At 38.9% G+C, this 19,302-nt stretch overlaps 1 protein-coding gene across 4 annotated transcripts in view; it reads right to left on the bottom strand.

The window, feature by feature from the left end:
• Positions 1-659: 659 nt before the first annotated feature.
• Positions 660-19,302, bottom strand: part of LRRC1 (leucine rich repeat containing 1) — a 138,932-nt gene continuing 120,289 nt past the window's right edge. For all 4 annotated transcript variants that reach the window (XM_046006662.1, XM_046006664.1, XM_046006665.1 and 1 more), the window contains 4 exons: positions 13,947-14,062; positions 5,145-5,317; positions 3,717-3,853; positions 660-1,995 (listed from right to left, as the gene is read on the bottom strand). In XM_046006662.1, coding sequence (XP_045862618.1) covers positions 1,837-1,995; positions 3,717-3,853; positions 5,145-5,317; positions 13,947-14,062 — 585 coding nt within the window. In that variant the 3' untranslated portion in view covers positions 660-1,836. The remainder of the gene's footprint in view (positions 1,996-3,716; positions 3,854-5,144; positions 5,318-13,946; positions 14,063-19,302) is intronic.

Here is a 19,302-nt window from a genome sequence, read left to right as displayed (position 1 = left end):
TAAAATATGCCAAAATGTTAAAATGGAAAAACACTAAACTGGTACTCACAAATTGGGGAGCAAGGTATAAAACTGACTAGCCAAAAACCAATTCCATACCATGGTACTACCAACTCAATAGATTTTAAAATATATACATATATACAAATAACTTAAAAAGCAAAGTGAATGCAGTAAGTTAATGCATAACAGTAAGAGAAAGGTGTATTTCGCTGGTTGAAAACAGGTTTCTACAGAGTCCAACTGGCCAGAAAGCCATGACCCAAAGTTATTAGCAAGAGGAAGGCACTTCTGGGGTCTGTGCTGTGTGGCACAATGCAAGCAATTAACTCAAAAGTGACCAGTAGTTTAGATATTTAATGGGTGGGAGCACATCATCAAAGAACGCAGCTACATTTGAACGTAGAAGGTGATAATTAATTTTAAAAAGTTGTATGGTTAATTCCAGGGTGATTTTATTTCATGGAGAGAAAACAAAAAACCAACAGTATTATGATTTTCCTAGATACCACATGGTGACTGGCACTTTCATTCCTTTTTATGACATTATTCAAAAATAAAAAAAAGGGGGGGAGAAATCAACAGAAACACACCAAAGCATACCCCCATGCCCCTTAAATAGCGGATTTAAAATTAAAACTTGAAGCAAGTATTTGTTATACTTTGATTCAAACTCTATTTACAAATTAAATTGCACTTACAAAGATATCAACATTTCTAATATGGTTATTTTGCTTTATTGTGGTTTTATATCTCAATATAAAACTTTTAAAGCTTTCTTCCATAAAAATCACTTTCTTTTGCAGTACATAGTTAATTTAACCACTGAATTTCTGAACCAGTTTTCTCCTTTTGTGCTTTTCTGCTCTATTTTATTTTACAAATGGCATATATCTTCCAAACAGGTACAATCAGATGCTACACTCATTACAAGAGACTCATTCATAAAAAGTTAAAGTGTAAGACATGAAATATTAGCAGTCTAATCCTTTGGTTCCTCTTTTTTTAAAAAAATCTACTGATAAAATTTACAATTGGTGGTAACTCTTCTTTTTGGTTAAAAACAAATCCACTAGGTAGATTACTGATTAAAATCCAACACTGCTTTAAAAGTACCACACTCCTAGTCTCATCTCACTGCTCAATGATGCCACTGCGTACAATTGGTTGGACATGATTCGGGATACAGTAAGGCACAAGCGGGTGGTACAAGTAAAAACAAATACTTTAGGACTGTTTTTTTTTTTTTCTCCACAAATGCTAAAATATGTACCGTTTCCAAGATAAAATAACAAAAAAGAAATACACATTTTTGTTACGAAATACCTATACAAAATTTTTAAATTTACACCATCTGAGCTGCCAAAAAGTTTTTTAAAAAAGGATCAATTATGCGCCGTACATAAAACTATCTCTCATCAGTAGGTCCAAGAGAACTTGGGCTCAAAATGTCCCAGCACTTTATGGGAGGGAGGAGGATCAACAAAACTTCCCTTCCTGCGCTCCCTTACCCCAACATAAGACAGAAACAAAGGTCAGGTGTTTACAGTAGTGTATTCTACTTATGACGAATGACTGGAAGTCAGGGGAGAGGCGGCATACCGGGGGCGCACTGGTGCCCTGGCTGGCTGAGGAGCCGGAGTAAGGCACTTCCATGGGGAGAGCAGCAGCCCAGCGTGCGGCCTGGGCCGTGATGCACACGTGCCCACGTTCCGGGGCGGTGACGGGCACGCACACACGTTCCGGGGAAGCCCAGGGCCACGCGCGGCTCCTGGGGAGGAGACAGGATCTCAACAGCAGGGGAAGACACGGGAGGTAAAACTCGGAGGTGAAGTTCTATACAGAAGTGGTCACTCGGTCAATGGTGTGATTGACCTCGTTTTTGTTTGAATCCAGTCCTTTAGCAGCATTCATGTCATTCCGTAAATTCTCCACTGTCTTTTTCATGTTCTTTAGTTCCCCTGGGTGTGGAGTGGCTCGCCGCAGAAGTGTTCTCTGAAAACAAGCAGGAGAGTGAGCATGTGGGTTTTATGTCATTACTCTTTCAACAGGCAGCTTCAAGGTGTTGCCCGCACCTTATCTGGTCCACCTAGAAGGGTTACTTTCAGAATAAAATAATGCTCTGTAAAATGTAAGATAAGCGTAAGATAAAAATTAAGTTCCACGAAGGGCAAGGAAACAAAGATTTTTAAGATGTTGGTGTGGGGTGTGAAGAAAGAAAAAGATAAAGGGGTAAACAAATTCTAACTTATAATCACTGCAGTGGTCTACCACTTTCTGAAGTGGACCTGGCTTCCTTCAACTATGGAGGCATGGGAGTGGAAGGAAAAGGGAAGCGCGAGAGAGTAGAGCTTCTTTTCTTGGCCGCTGTGTGTGTTATTTGTATTTCCTAAAGAGCGTTCACATTTTTCTAATAAAGGCCACAGTGCTGGAAGTGAAGTGTCCGGGAAGGGACAATCTTTAAAAAAACTTATCTGACATATCAGGTTCTCTCTGGCTCCTAAGACAGCATTTCTGTCTTGTAAATGGCCTGTCCAAGGAGTTTCAGGAGGAGGAGCCTAAAGTGCGGTGACCGAACAGCCAAGAGCACTACTGAAACAGTGAAGGAACCGGTGAATTCCTCATCCTCCAGCAAGCCACCAGGTAAGCACTGAGGACTCCTTTCTGCTGAAGTCACTTTGTTGTGCCTAATTCCCATTCTGTGCTCCATTACTGTAAACATAAAATCCCATTTGGTGACAGCTGGAATAACAGACACCACAGGCAGTCATTTAAAAGCCACCCTTTGCTTTGGAGGCTGTAGATACTCCCTTTTAGCTCTGCTTATGAAAATCTCAATTAGCACAAGGAGTTTAAGAAGCCAAAGTTAACCTGTAGTAATATTTCAAGAGCTGTCACAGACTCCTGAAGATGTCAGCTGGCCGACAGACATTTTTAAAGTGTGGATAGAGTAAGGCTAAGTAATACCTTCAAATCTAATCCTGATTTTTGAATGAAAACTTGTAAATAAACCCAACTAAGATTACAAGATCTCCGCCTGAGGGTGAAGAGAAGAATGATTAATTACATAAAGGACAGAGAGAAGCACAGCTCCACAGAAGGCAAGCCAAGTAACACTCTGAAGTGCAAATGGAGTCATTGCCATACATCTCTAAATGGTGGTGGGGAGGAGACTTCATCAGCAAGAATAACAAAAACAGAAAACAAATTCCTGGCGCCTGGGTGGCTCAGTTGGTTAAGCATCTGTCTTGGGCTCAGGTCATGATCCCCGGGTCCCGGGACTGAGTCCCACCTGGGGCTCCCTGCTCAGTGAGGAGTCTGCTTCTCCCTCTGCCCCTCCTAGTGCTTATACACTCTCTCTCTCGAAAAAATAAATAAAATCTTAAAATAATAATAATAAAGGGGAAAAAAAAACCCAGAGCGAATTCCCAATCAGTTTACTGGAGGCAAGAAAAGATGCTATCACAAATAAGGAACAAGAGTATATATAAACTATTCCAAGAAAAAATCCCAGGTCCACTTGCTTTATATACATTTGGTGAATCAGTACCTAGAAATAACTAATTTTGTCTTCTAAAAAATTCTTACATGCTGAAGGCTAAGCAGAGAACAGACAATTTGAAATGAAAAGAAATCCTTATTAGGTGCCACTATTGGTCTTAGAAGGCTTTCAAATTTTGCATTTTCAGGGAGGCCAACAATCTCCACTTCCGTACCGTTTCGTTGTCTTCTTCATCTCTCTCATCTTCCAAAAATCGGATTGCACTGACTCTGTTCACTGCACGCTCATTCCAGGCGTCATCCGGGACATCATTCACCAAGCTCTCCAGTGCCCCACAGCGAGGCAGGTTCTCTGTCATGACAAAGACCACAACAGCTGGGAACTTGAGTTTGTGTGACTGGTAACTGCTATGTAGTATTTCAGAAAAATTAAAAAGAAAAGAATCTAGGATAGGGTTACCCTTTCTTTTCAATGTTGCATAATTCTATTTGAGATCATATAAAATATCTGCCAAACTAATGTTTAGTATTTCATCACAGAATGTCATCATAATTTATAGAATTCTTTTTCACAATTCTTTTCTATACGCTAACTTTAAAAACTTTATCGTGGTGAGGGAGTGCCTGGGTGGCTCAGTCAGTTAAGCATCCAACTCATGATCTCAGCTCAGGTTTTGATCTCAGGGTTTTGAGGTTTTGAGTTCAAGCCCCCCGTTGGGCTCCATGTTGAGTATTGAGCCTACTTAAAAAGAAAAGACAAAAAACAAAAAACCTTTCTCATGACACTGATGTAGTTGTACATGTTGGACTCCAGTACTTTCCTTAGTAACACGTCTGCTGTCTTCCCCTTGGGGTCTTAAAAGCTCCTCTAACAAGGTTGGGATTGGCAAGATGACTTTGGGGCTTTTCCACCTAGGGGATTCCTGTTCTCCCAGTGCACTCTAGTTCTCTTTTATCAAAACCAACTCTCAGCAGATTTATAATAGCAATTTGATGTTACTGTGAATATTTTTTAAAACCACACATAATTTACAAAACAAAGATACAATGACTTAAAATAACAGACTGGCCTAAAAACTAGTTGTCATTGGGGGCACCTGGGTGGCTCATTTGGTTAAACACTGACTCCTCATTTCAATTCAGGTCATGATTACAGGGTAGTGAGATCAAGTCCCAGTCAGGTTCCGCACTCAGTGTGAGGTCAGCTTAGATCGCACTCCTTCTCCCTTGTCCCCTCCCACTCCTGCTCTATCTCTCTAAAATAAATAAATCTTAAAAAAAAAAAAAAAAAAAACCCTGTTTGTCAGTGGTGTTCAATACTAATCCTCTAAACCACCAGTTTGGATTTTAAGGGACTCTGTCAACTTTTTTAAGAGTACTTGTATTTTCAGTCTTAGCGATAATTCAAATACAAAAGGCTGTTTAAGAAATTTCAGATATGATAAGCAGATGTGAGGGGCACTTTTTCTTTGAAGGTACAGAAGAAAGAACCTTCCCAGAGGACATCCACAGTGACCTCACCCAGGCTGGCGCTAGGGGCACATTAGACAAATTACAGACGCACATGGGAGTAAGAGGTCTTATGGATAGGTATTAGCTCCTACTAATTCTCATAGCCATGTGAGTATTGTTCTTAATTTCACCTTGGCAACTAGGTTCAGAAGGCAGCTGAGGAAGCAAGACACAGGTCAAAATCTTCTCTCCTGTGGTGTGGTCTGTGTCCGTCTGGAACGTGAGTAGTGGCTGCGACTGGTTGTCAGACAACCACAAAGCCTTCAGCTTCAAGGTGGTCAGGGATAAAGGCAGATGTAACAGTCTAATTTAAAACAAAAGAAGACATCAAGATCTCAGATTTTATAATTACATCAATTCCTATCAATACAGAAAGAAAAAAAAATTACAAAGAACCTCCTGGGATTGGATTCAACATGGAACAAGATACTGTGTTTATAATAAAACCCTCGGTGTACTCTTTGTGAGCACACTCAGTCTGTCCCTGTGCTTCTGCTGTCCTCTCTCTCATCAGCACCTCTGGCCACAGGGCAAAACATTGGGAGGTTTCGATTTAAAGAGAAAAAAAAGCCAGTCTGACCATGGAAGGACGCAGTAGAAGGAGCTCTTACTGAGTCAATGGCAACAGCCTCCCTGACAAAGACCTGCTTTCAGTACCACCTGGCAAAAATGAGGAAGCGTGGAAGGAGATTCCTGGGGTGCTGAAGAGTTTAAGTGGCAGTTATAATAAAGATGAAAACATTTTCTTCCTGCACTGCATCTTCTTTGTCTAAGGAGATTATTTTAGGTATCCATCTTAAGCTTGTATCTTCCAGTTTCTAGAAGCTCCCACTTCCCCAGATTCCTTTGGGATAGTTAATGTTCACTTCACATTATTTCAGTTTCAAGTGAGATCATATGTATTAAAGCACTTTAAAAACTGTAATGTGACACCTAAAGATTAATTCTGTGTTAAGGTTTGCACACATGTCTGACAAAGTGACTGCACCCAGTTAACTCTATTTAGCAAAAGCCAGCACCAGGAATCATATACATTTGTATTCACCAAAGACAACTTTAGTGCGGTGGTTCTTAACCAGGGGCGCTTCTGCCTCAGTGACATCTGGCAGTGTCTGTAGACATTTCTGGGTGGTACTCTTGGCATCTAGCGGGTAGAGGCCAGGGATGTTGCTAAATATCCTATAATGCTTAGGAGAGCCGCCACATCAAAGAATTATCTGGCTCAAAATGCTAACAACGGCTGGGGGTGAAAAGACTGCTTTAGTAAAAACCAATGCCTTATGCAAGTCTACTAATGCACTATGAAAACAACCAAACCTCTGCAGATACCAGGAATTTAAGGTTTAACGAATCTAAGGTTGTATTTGATCAAGTATTTTTACTCTAAAGATGGCTCCATGCGCATTAAATTATAATCTCAGCAGTGACTTTACAAGCTGGACAATAATGAGCTGGCTGCATTCTGTGAGCCACAAGATAAGGCACCTTTTCTTAAAGAAATCCTTGGCCCATGAACTCCATAAGAAATCATATGGCAGCATGTATTGCTGGAGCTCTTTTATGAACTTGCACACCTATCTCCAGTTTAACACATATGGGACGTCTACATATACATCTTACTTACCGAGAGATCAATACTGCACTATCAGACATAGATGCCATTTTGAATGGGCAAGCTTACGGAAAATTAGTTCGAACTCTATGTAGGGATATGAAAAGAAGTTGTACTCCAATATTATTAAACTAATCTAAATAAAATGTAAGCACAGAATGTTGTTACTTTAACAAATGAAGTAAAAATTACCAAAGAGTACGTGGAGAGTGTTAACAACAAATGTGTTATTAACAAACTTCCAAAGAACAAATTAATATAATTTTTACAACATACTTCCAATATACTAGTTATAGAGATGACAAAATATTTTCTTTTCCTAACAATTAGTCCAGCAAAGGTTGGCCCATCCCACGCATACATATTGGGTGCAGTACTGAGGCAGTGGAATTGTACCTTACATGGGAGTTAGGTTCTAGAGTTAATGCATCCATGAGACCTGCATATGTTAAAGTACCCTTGAGAAGTCTCTGTGTATCGTATACTCTAGTATTTTGCTAATAAGGGCCAAACTGAGTGAGAAATACATATTTTTAAATCCCAGAATCTACCAAGTTCAGTGACAGGCTCACACCATGAAGGATGCCCAAGGGATCTCAGGAAGCAGGCCTTTACAGCTCCACTTCCTATTCTGAGATGTTGGGTCTTTGAGTGAGATAGAAAGTGAAATCTCTTATGCTTATACAACAAATTTTCCTGCCTCTGCCCAAAGGCTGTCACACATTTACTCAAATGCAAGGAAGTTAAAGACAGACGTGTATTTGCCAGATCTGATGACAGGGATTTTTTAAAAACAATATCCTAGCACACTGTGAAAGCTTTAAGTACTTTAAGCTCTTTTTCATTTTATTGAATGAAAGCATGATTCTTTTGAAAGTTTCAGGGTCTTATACAAAAAATTTATAGTCAATATCTCTAGATTTCTTAATCCTAAGAGCATAAAGAAAAAAATAGTTGAGATTTGAAAACTGGCACAAAACACAAATACTCAAACATGGTCATTGTACCTTCTCAGAATAACTGACTTTGCAGCTAAGTGCTAAAGCAAAGGCATAAATAAAATGCTAAACGCAGCAACAATAATAAGTAACAGCTTCTAAGGATAACAAATCATATGATAAAAGTTGAAATAAACTACTAGTCTCTACAACAACAGATCTTATTATCATATTCAACCAAGCCATATAAGATTAGTGACTTGTCTGGAATACCAGTTTCCCCATCAAGAATCAGAGTGCCCAATTTTCCCAGTACCATTTATTGAAGAGACTTTTTTCCACTGTATATTTTTTCCTGCTTTGTCGAAGATTATTTGACCATAGAGTTGAGGGTCCATATCTGGGTTCTCTACTCTGTTCCCCTGGTCTATGTGTCTGTTTTTATGCCAGTACCATGCTGTCTTGGTGATCACAGCTTTGTAGTAAAGCTTGAAATCAGGTAACATGATGTCGCCAGTTTTATTTTTGTTTTTCAACATTTCCTTAGCAATTCAGGGTCTCTTCTGATTCCATACAGATTTTAGGATTATTTGCTCCTGCTCTTTGAAAAATACCGGTGGAATTTTGATCGGAATGGCATTAAAAGTATAGATTGCTCTAGGCAGTATAGACATTTTAACAATGTTTATTCTTTCGATCCAAGAGCATGGAATAGTCTTCTATCTTTTTGTGTCTTCTTCAATTTCTTTCATGAGTGTTCTGTAGTTCTTCGAGTACAGATCCTTTACCTCTTTGGTTAGGTTTATTCCGAGGTATCTTATGGCTCTTGGTGCTATAGTAAATGGAATCGATTCTCTAATTTCCCTTTCTGTATTTTCATTGTTAGTGTATAAGAAAGCCACTGATTTCTGTACATTGAATTTGTATCCCGACACGTTACTGAATAGCTGTATGAGTTCTAGTAGATTGGACAGCTATATGTAGAAGAATGAAGCTCGACCATTCTCTTACACCATACACAAAGATAAAATTGAAATGGATAAAGACCTCAACGTGAGACAGGAATCCATCAGAATCCTAGAGAACACAGCCAATAACCTCTTCAATATCAGCCACAGCAACTTCTTTCAAGACATGTCTCCAAAGGCAAAGGAAACAAAAGCAAAAATGAACTTTTGGGACTTCATCAAGATCAAAAGCTGTGAAAAAAGATCTTTTGCTGTGCAGAGCACAGCAAAGGAAACAGTCAACAAAACAAAGAGGCAACCCCCGGAATGGGAGAAAATATTTGCAAATGACAGTACAGACAAAAAGTTGATATCCAGGATCTATAAAGAAATTCTCAAACTCAACACACACAAAACAGATAATCATATCAAAAAATGGGCAGAAGATATGAACAGACACTTCTCCAACGAAGACATACAGATGGCTATCAGACACATGAAAAAATGTTCATCATCACTAGCCATCAGGGAGATTCAAATTAAAACCACATTGAGATACCACCTTACACCAGTTAGAATGGCCAAAATTAGCAAGATAGGAAACAATGTGTGTTGGAGAGGATGTGGAGAAAGGGGAACCCTCTTACACTGTTGGTGGGAATGCAACTTGATGCAGCTATTTTGGAGAACAGTGTGGAGATTCCTGAAGAAATTAAAAATAGAGCTTCCCTATGACCCTGCAATTGCACTACTGGGTATTTACCCCAAAGATACAGATGTAGTGAAAAGAAGGGCCATCTGTACCCCAATGTTTATAGCAGCAATGGCCACGGTCGCCAAACTGTGGAAAGAACTAAGATGCCCTTCAACAGACGAATGGATAAGGAAGATGTGGTCCATATACACGATGGAGTATTATGCCTCTATCAGAAAGGATGACTACCCAACTTTTGTATCAACATGGACGGGACTGGAAGAGATTATGCTGAGCGAAATAAGTCAAGCAGTGAGAGTCAAGTATCATATGGTCTCACTTATTTGTGGAGCATAACAAATAACATGGAGGACATAGGGAGATGGAGAGGAGAAGGGAGTTGAGGGAAATTGGAAGGGGAGGTGATCTATGAGAGACTATGGACTCTGAAAAACAATCTGAGGGTTTTCAAGGGGCGAGGGGTGGGAGGTTGGGGGAGCCAGGTGGTGGGTATTACGGAGGGCACATATTGCATGGAGCTGGGTGTGGTGCAAAAACAATGAATTCTGTTATGCTGAAATTAAAAAAAAAAAAAAGAATCAGAGTGCCAGCTTGAACATGGCTGCTGCCAACTGAGCACACACCTCTGGTACATTCTGTATACTGCAGCATCAACACAAGAAACCACAGCCCTATTTGTACACATCTCACATCTCCCTGTTTTATTAAGGACCACATCCCCTCAAAATAAAAAGCCTGTGGTTACTATTTACATCAATGGTACAAGGACTAAAACAAATGAATAAACATACCATGAGCTATGTCTCTCATTTCCAGTTAAATCCCTGACCAACTAACCTGAGGTGACCTTCCCCACCTCTGCACTACTGTAGCGATTGTGCTGTCAAATTTATTTGACAACTACACATGGCCTAGTGACTCGACCTATAATTGCATGCTTCTTACAACTGAATGTTTCATCTTTTACCTCCTACTAGAATTTTTAGTTCTCAGCAAGTTTTCAAAACTGCTTAAAGATATGTAGAGAAAACATAATCAGTGGGAAAATTTAACTAGTACCAAAATATCTAAAGGGAAAGACCCCTGTAACCTCAGTCCTCCACTCTGCCTCTAGGGGAACTATTATTAATGTTTTGTTATAATAAATAGATAGGTTGTTTTAAAAAAAACAAAAATGAGAATGCTGTGTTATGTCCAATAGCTATTCTTCTTACTTGGTACCATGGGCATCCTATGTTACTACACAGAGAAATTATCTCACTTTTCTAACTACTTACTATTCCACAGTACAACTACACTGCTATGTTGTATTTTGCCTTTTAATAGTTTCTCTCCATTTTACTGAGCTATAATTGCCATATAATATTGTGTAATTTTAAGGTGCACCTGAGATGATTTGATACATTTACATATTCCCAAGTGACTACCACAGTGGAGTTAGTTAATACCTCCATCCAGTCACATAATCACCACTTTTCATGCACGCGTGTGTGTGTGTGTGTGTGTGTGTGTGTGTGTGTGTGTGGAGCCCATTCAAAGATCTATTCTCTCAGCAAATTTCAAGGATATAAGGCAGTATTAAGTACAGTCACCATGCTATACATTAGGTCCCCAGAACTTATTCATCTTGTAACTGGCAATTTGTACCCACTGATCGTACCTCCCTACCTCCCCTACTCTTAGCCCATGGTGACCACCATTCTACTCTCTACTTCTAAGAGTTTGGCTTTTTAAGATTTCATATGTAAGATCATACAGGATTATCTTTTTTTGTGTGACTTATTTCACTTAGCACAATGCCCTCAAGGTCCATCTATATTGTCATAAATAACATGATTTTCTTCTTTCTTATGGCCGAATAATATTCCATTATATGTATCATACCACATCTTCTTTATCTGTTCATCTGCTGATATTGTTTAGGTTGTTTCCATATCTTGGCTACTGTGAACAAGGGAGCACAGATCTCTTTTCAATATCCTGTTTTCCTTTCATTTGGCTATATGCCAGAAGTGGGATTGCTACAGCATATGATAATTAAATTTTTAATTTTTTGAGGAACCTCCATACTGTTTTCTCTAATGGCTACACCAATTTACATGCCCACCAGCAGCAGGGAACAAAGGTTCCCTTGTCTCCACATCCTTGCTAACACTTGTTATCTTGTTTGTTTGTTTGTTTTTAATAACATCCACTCTAACACCTGTGAAGTAATATGTTTTAATATTTTTAAATTTAATTTTTGGGATTATAAAATTCAAAGGTACAAACTATTTCCCCATTGACAGCCACTGTTCCTAGTATTTGGTACTACTCTTCCTCAAAGATTCTCAAATACTAGATATTGTGTAGTGGGGGGATAGTCCTATGGGAAAGAGTAAGAATTAAGGAAATGGATTCCATGTCCATGGGTAGCTGATGATAAAAGACATCTTCTCTGTACTGTACCAAAAGATTTGATCTTTGGTTTCTAGATATTGTGTAGTGGGGGGATATTCCTATGGGAAAGAGTAAGAATTAAGGAAATGGATTCCATGTCCTTGGGTAGCTGATGATAAAAGACATCTTCTCTGTTACTGTACCAAAAGATTTGATCTTTGGTTTCCTGCAGTATAGTATAATATATAGTATATAGTATATATAGTATAGTATAACTATACTGCATATAGTTATGCAGTAACTATACTGCATTTTATAGTTACCCTATCAAATCTGTCAAAGAAAATTTGTGGAAACTAACATATAGTCTGTCTGTGTTATTTTCTATTTTTATATGCTTGAGAGAAGAGGCAAAACTTCTGTCATATGTGGTATGATTTCCCATGGTGTAACATTTCTGTAAGCTAAAAAGCTGACATTGTAGCCTTTTTTTTTATTAGTTTCTATACTAATACTTTAAGAAGTAGTAATTAAATATTTTAATAGGTTTAAAATTTGGTTATGAATCTGTATATACATGTGACACATATAAACTGACTCAGATGACAGCTATGTAACTCTACTTTTTAATGGGGTTTTCTCCACCCCAGCCCAAGCATAATAAAAATTTAACTTTCCTTTCTGAGAACTAGAGATTAGAGCCTTCACTCATGTGAAAAACAGTTTTCAGGCATCAGAGCCATCTTCTGCTCAGGAATTAATGATGCAATTTCATGCTCACAGGTGTGGCAAGAGTCTGGGAAAGTTGGGAGTTACTGAGTTTCTATTGCTGGAATTTAGGAAAGAACAATCCTTCCCAAGCTTTATGCTGCACGCGAGACTCCATTCAGCAGAAAGCCAACACTCAACTCAAATTAATCCTGAGTTTAGTAACCAGTCAGTGGTTTAAGAATCTATCAAGATGTCCTAAAAGCCTTCACTTGAAAATGGTGCCCTCCCCCGGTAAGGTTCACTGAGTCCTGCTATTTATTAGCACCACTACCCACAATCCATTGGCCAGAATGAGAAATGGTGGCTTGTGTCTGACCTAAGTGACCAGTTAATCAGCACTTAGCACACAATCCCCCAAACGGTCTTCCGACTGCTGTTGCTATTTCTCATTTAAAATCATTGATCATTTTCCCCTGGCTGGGCACTTTTTCTCCTATCTAACTATGTAACACTCGAAAGCATTTTTTAAATTCCTTTGGTCATGCAGCCTGTGATACAAGGCATTTCGCAGTGGCCACCTATTCACTCTGCAAAACTAACATTTTTAACATTTTCATTTGGGCGACAAATATTTACCAGGTTCTATCATGTACCAGGCACTGTGCAGGGATAAAAGGCACAGTGGCACAGATACCACATCTGACATCACACAACTTTAGGTTTAGACATTCACACACGCATAGGCTGACAATTATCATACGGTGCTGTGAGTCCTATGTTAGGAGGAATTCAAAAAAGCAGGCTCCATGCAAAGAAGGCTCCCTGGAGAAAATGAAAACAGCAGTGGGAATCAGAGAAGAGGGTCTCAGGCAGAAAGAGTAGCTGGGCTAGGCTCCGGGGAAAGAAAGGGCACATACAATCTGAGGTGACAAAGTTAGTTCAGACTGGCTGAAACAAATTTATATTCTACACAGGTGAACAGAAGGCATATTCCAAAACCAGGAAGTGGTCTACCATGACCTCTCAAGCAGAACTTGAAAAATGGTACTGCTGTGACCTTGTGGAATACCAGTTGGGTAGCTCTTCACTTTGATTATGACCACTTGGTGATTCTGACATTAGCAAGGGATCCTTTGGCCAGAAATGTGTCCCCAAATACAATTTTGTTTACAATTTCAGGGGGTTCAGAATCACCAGCAGAGTATATCAAGATCCCTGGTTAAAATACAGTTCAAACTCGTTCAAGCTCATTCTTCAGATGAGGAAACCCAGAGGTGCATGATGACTTACGAAAGCTACAAAGTTAAGGTAAAACCTAAGTATCCCAGTTCTCAGGTAGCACTGTTTCCCTTACATCTCTGTACTGCTGTTCTGGGAAGCATTTCTACAGAAGGGTCTACTTAAATGTCAAAGTGTCTCCCACTCAGGTCATCCCTGACCTCTTCTGCTCCATCCACCTCCATCATTCCTGCTCTCAGATTAACAATTTTCTGGGTCCTGGGTCATTCAACTAATTGGTACATATTCTATAAGATGGAGCAAAGGCAAGATGGCAACGACACATGACAAAGGTTGGGGTGAATGAACATTTGGTTCTTTTTCTCAAAAAAAGCAAACCAGAACATGCTTACCTGTTCCCTGCCACATCCAGGACATGAAGCTCTGTGGCCTGCGACACCTCTGAAGGTATCCGAGTTAGTCTGTTGTCACGCACACAGAATACAGTGAGGCTGCAGCACCCTCCAATCTACAATGAGAAAGAAAATACAACTTTTTTCCAGGTTTTTTTGTGAAAGATGGTGGTGGGACTGGAGTATCTTGTTTGTCAAATGGCATGAAAAGGACACATAAAATGATACCACATGATTTTTAAGTTTCACTGAGACCAACTGTGATTAATTTAAATCATACAAAACACTAAGTAGTCCAGTAAGTTCATAAAAATCTCGGCAATGCATTAAATGTATATGTTCTAAATTAAAACAAGAAAATAAACAGTACAGTTCAAAAAAATCTCATTCTGGAAAGCAAGTCATTTTCTGTTGCTATCTAATGCAACTGTATTTTTTAAATATGTTAACTAAGCTACCCAGGTCCAGACAAATATTATTTGGTAATATAGGTAATATTCGGTAAATATTATTTGGTATATTAAGAATTCTAAGTTTCAAAAATAAGGCCAACAATGATACATACACACCCCTTTGAAGACCTGCCCATTATATTAAATCCAGTGTTCCCAGTGTCTCAGTTCATTTCAGAAAACAAAAAACAAAAGAAGAAGGAAGAAAAGGATAATGGATAGATAACACAGTACATTAATTTTCTACTATACATCTTTTAACTACTTTTGGTCACTCACAGCTTAATTTAGTAAATATGTTATTCATTTCCCTTTCACAAAATCAACAATATTTTAGCAAAAACTGAATGTGGTAAATACACATATTAATCTGGTAAACTTAATGCTTGTAGAAACATCAATATCTACATCCACGACAAATTTGATTACTATTTTTTTATTTATTTTTAAAGTCAGCGATTCAAAGATAATTGAGCTTTGTATGAGCCTGGTTTTCAAAAAAAGAACATAAGCACAAAAGAACTGAATCAGTCTCTTGAGCAAACTGGTCAGGGTTTCTATGGTCAGGAAAGGTGAACCAAAGGGGTGGAAAAATAACTCAGTCTCAGACACAACATTCTGCAGGACTCCATACAGTACTACATTCTTCCTGTACTCACTATCCTGACCCAGAGCGATTACAAGCAAAGGCTCATGAAGGAACCTATTGATGTCTCTCTGACACATGGAAAAATACTCCACAGCTTCCCACTTGAGGAGAGGCAGAAGACTTGCATCTTCAATTATATCTGAGAACATCTTAATACCCTTTTCTATGTATACATGTGTTTAATACATGTATATACCTTTAAAAAGTAGAATGCATATTTATGAAATTGCTACATAATTACCTTCATGAACAATCTTACTATGTCTTCCCTTAAGAGTTAATATAAAGACTTGACATCATGTATTTAACCAGAGTATTTAACCATAATGGATGTAAAAGAAAAATAACATGTAAGAAAACACGAACTAACATTTGTCTAAAATGGATAACACTCAGATATGTGGAAAGGCTTTTAGATTGTCTCCATGATCTCTCAGTGTTCACATTTCCCATCCCACCAACTGGTGCATTCACTACCCTATAAAACGTAACATTTTGATTCCACTGTGTCTTATAGAAATGCTCTTTTTTTCTGTCCTTCTAAATCTTATCAACTGTCCACAAGTAGCTAAACATCCTCTACACCATCGAGTCTTCCCCAAACCCCACAGTCCACACTGATATACTGCTCTGTGTTTCATTTGCAGTTAAGGTCTATATAAACCCTCTGACAGATTGTTTCACTGAGTTAACTTGCACATGTCCATATAACCAGGGTGCTTGGTAAGTACAGTACCCATCCTACCCACCCATCAACTTTTCTCATTTAGATATGTTTATATGCTTATGTTTATTTACTTACTAGTGAATGGCTGCTACCTGAAGTTAATATCTGCTTCTACGTGTAGAAATGAAAACCACAAAACTCTTTTAAGAATCATTAGAGAGGTCTCTCTTAGGTTTTATAAATGCAGGGCCCCAATATCATGCCCTAAAAGAGATCTACAAGAGAATCTTTAAGGGGCTTGGCATTCTTCCCTCTTGAGGAAGGGAATCATTAGTTTTACTCAGATGCCCAGGAATATTATGGAAGGAATCTAAGCTTCAAATGAAGACAGAGGATAGATATGATTAGATTTACTCTGATAAACCGAGATGATCCCAACAAAGATCTATTCATGGGAAGAAATCCCCAAGTTCCTCATGGAGGGGAATCCCCCATGACCCTGATCCCTGTGCACTGGCTCTGGGTTCAGTGGTGGGTCTGTGTGCCATGTGGGAGGTCTTCCAGGTCAGCATGGGGCTGAGGCTGGACCTCACCTTAACCTTATCATCCTGGCCTGGCTTTAACACAGTAAGATTTATCTGTACTCCAGGGAGGCAAAGCAGTTATGCACACAGACAACCCTCACAATGGCAAAATAAACTACTGGAGCGTGTACAGAACTGAGATTGCATCATAACTGTGGGCACTCTGTCATGAAGCTGTCCACTGCTCCAGCCACCTGCTGGATATCTGTTTTGGGCCCTAATACTATAGCATGGGAACATTTTCAATTTGTATCATGTACATATACTACCTATTAAAAATTAACTCATTAAAATGGGTCAGAGAGGGCTCTAATAGCTGTTGAAGCAATAAAAGTTCTGGACAAGTAAATACCTCTTAAGACTCTGGGAGGGGATAATGTGAATTCCCAATGGAGTGTGTGAGCTAGCTACTGTGTTTACATCTCATTTACTTATTTTTTCTTTTTCTTTTCCCATTCTAATCTCAAATCCATTTGAGATCTCAAGGAGTGGAAAACAATTGTATTCAAGAGCCTCCTAGGCACTCTGGGTTGTCACAGCAGGCAGAGTGACCTCCTAATCTCCATTGTCGAAGGGTTTCAGAAAACAATGAAACAATGCCCACAAAGAGAGGGTGTTATTGCCAGTGTGCCAGGACGCCTTCATCACCCTCAGATGCATGTGCTGTCCCAGGCAAAACAGTGCACAGAGACCTCTTTCCACATCATCCAGGAAGGGATGGCACAAACCTTTGGCTTTGAGAAAAGATTATTAAGCATCATTCAAAAGGTACAGTTTTCACAGACAACAGAGGGGAACATGGAGCCCTGGAATGGATGCTCTGGGATCACACAGACCTGGGCTGGACCTGAGGCTCAATCCTGTGTTTTGTGTGTTTGACTATGTTACTTTAACCAAAAGTAACAATCAGGATTCAATTAAATGAAACCACAAACACAATTTAGCACCTATCATAGAACCTGGTCTAGTAAATGTGGCTGGCAAACCAATATGATGGTTATTGTCTTTTCAAGAAGTCAAAGTCCTGGATCCAAAGGACCAGGTCAGTCAACACTTGTGTGCCTGCTGTGTTGTTAGAAGTACGCTGACATTGGTGAGCTCCTCCCAGAACATCCCTGACCTTCTTAAAAATCTCTCCTTTGCAAGGCATCACGGTGACAAAATGACAAAATGTCACTGTGTTAAATACTAGGGATAAATACACTGTGACTTTACTGCTAGTGAAGCACCGGTGTGATCTCAGTACTGTAGGATACATATGGCTCATGTGTGTTTCTGCTTTCTCTCTCAGGTCCAGGAGGTAGTTTACCAGGTCCTTAGTGATCATCAGGACAAAATGCCTGTATCACTTAGAAATTCTGGGAAGCAGAGTCACTGTTTAAATAACTTATTACCATCTATGTAGGAAGCTGATATTTTTAAACTTCCTAAAACCACATAATAGTACCTTCCCAGAATACAAGGAGTTGGACTTGGAGAACTACAGAATGTAGCTGAGAATCTTTGTTTCACTGGTTTGTGTCTCTTAATTCCAGATGATACCTTCCTTCACTGTTTGGACCTGATTTAACCCATCTGGAGGAGATGGGACCTGCCGGTCATTGAGCAAACCCTTAGTCGGGTCAGTTGCGCTCCACGTTAATTGCCTGGAGGTGACATTATTCAAGAGGAGATAATCAGTCAGTGATCCAAAGAGAAAGCCTGTATTAGTCATCATAGCCTACCTATATTCCATTTTCTGAACACCTGCCCCAAGTGTGAAGAAACTTTCATTTTTCCTTTAGTATTGGCCTTTTAATATTCTGTGTAACAGAATGAAACTCTTATTTCACTGGCAGAAAGGGAAACGAACAATAAGCAAAATCTGGTGAAAATACAATTTGAGCTGTAATAATATGGTGAGTAATTTCAGAAACCAAAGACTGTTTTTTGCTTTTCCTATCATCATCTGTGGCATATTATTTGAATGTTCTTATTTCATAAATATTTTGGAAATCATGTGGCTTTGGGACTTCCTGAACTGTTGGGCCACTGACATCAAAATATCCACTAATAATTACAGCATTTTTCATTTCTAATTATAAAACAGTAAGTTACGTTGATTGGAAAATAAAAACCATAAATACGTACATGTAACGGTGCAAGGAAAAAACTAAGACCAAATCCTACCCCAAAGAGATAATTGGTATTAACATTCTGAAGTACAATCTTTCAGTATTATTGCCACACATTTGTGATTTCATTCATATGTGTGTGTATATATATACATATATATTTTTACATATAAATTTTATACACACACACACACACGCTTTGATGAAATTAGGACCAACACTATGATCTTCAGCACTTCTGTTTACATATGACATTAGGAATGTCCTCCCACATCAGTATGTTTCTAAAAGGACTTTTATTGACCACATAACTATTTCGTTCTACAGGTGTCTTACAAATCACAAATCTCCCACGTTAGACGCTGCTAGTTGGTTCTGCCATTTGTGTAATCTTGGGCAAATTACTGTAGCTGAATCTGGGTTTCTGGGTCTTTTGGATGTTGATAATTACTTACCTATACCTCACAGGACTGTTGTGAAGATTAGACACGGATATGCAGGAAAGCACAGTGCCGGCCATATGTGAGTTGCCTCTACATCTACATGAGAAATAGCCTTTTGCCTGGGTTTCCTGTGTACCACAACTGTGTTCCTAGGACAAAGCCCTAGAAGTGGCATTGCAGAATCAAAGGGTATGAATATTACTGTGTTCCCTTCCAGAGAAGATGTAATAATTTATACTTCCCTATCATCTATGCATTTTCCCATACCCTTGCCAACATTTGGCATCATTTTTTTTTTAATCTTGACAAGTTCATAGGTCAAAAAGCTTCCATTAACATTTCTGTGAATACTTATGGAGCTAAAATTTTTTCACATCGATAATCGTTTCTGTTTTTTCTTCTCTGAATCACTTATTGCTTATTGTGATGGGTTCTTTGCTTCAATTT

The sequence above is a fragment of the Meles meles genome, chromosome 5 (genome assembly GCF_922984935.1).
Source record: "Meles meles chromosome 5, mMelMel3.1 paternal haplotype, whole genome shotgun sequence".
NCBI classification, from domain to species: Eukaryota; Metazoa; Chordata; class Mammalia; order Carnivora; family Mustelidae; genus Meles; species Meles meles.
Note: the sequence above shows the minus strand (reverse complement) of the source record. Positions and strands in the feature narration are given on the sequence as shown.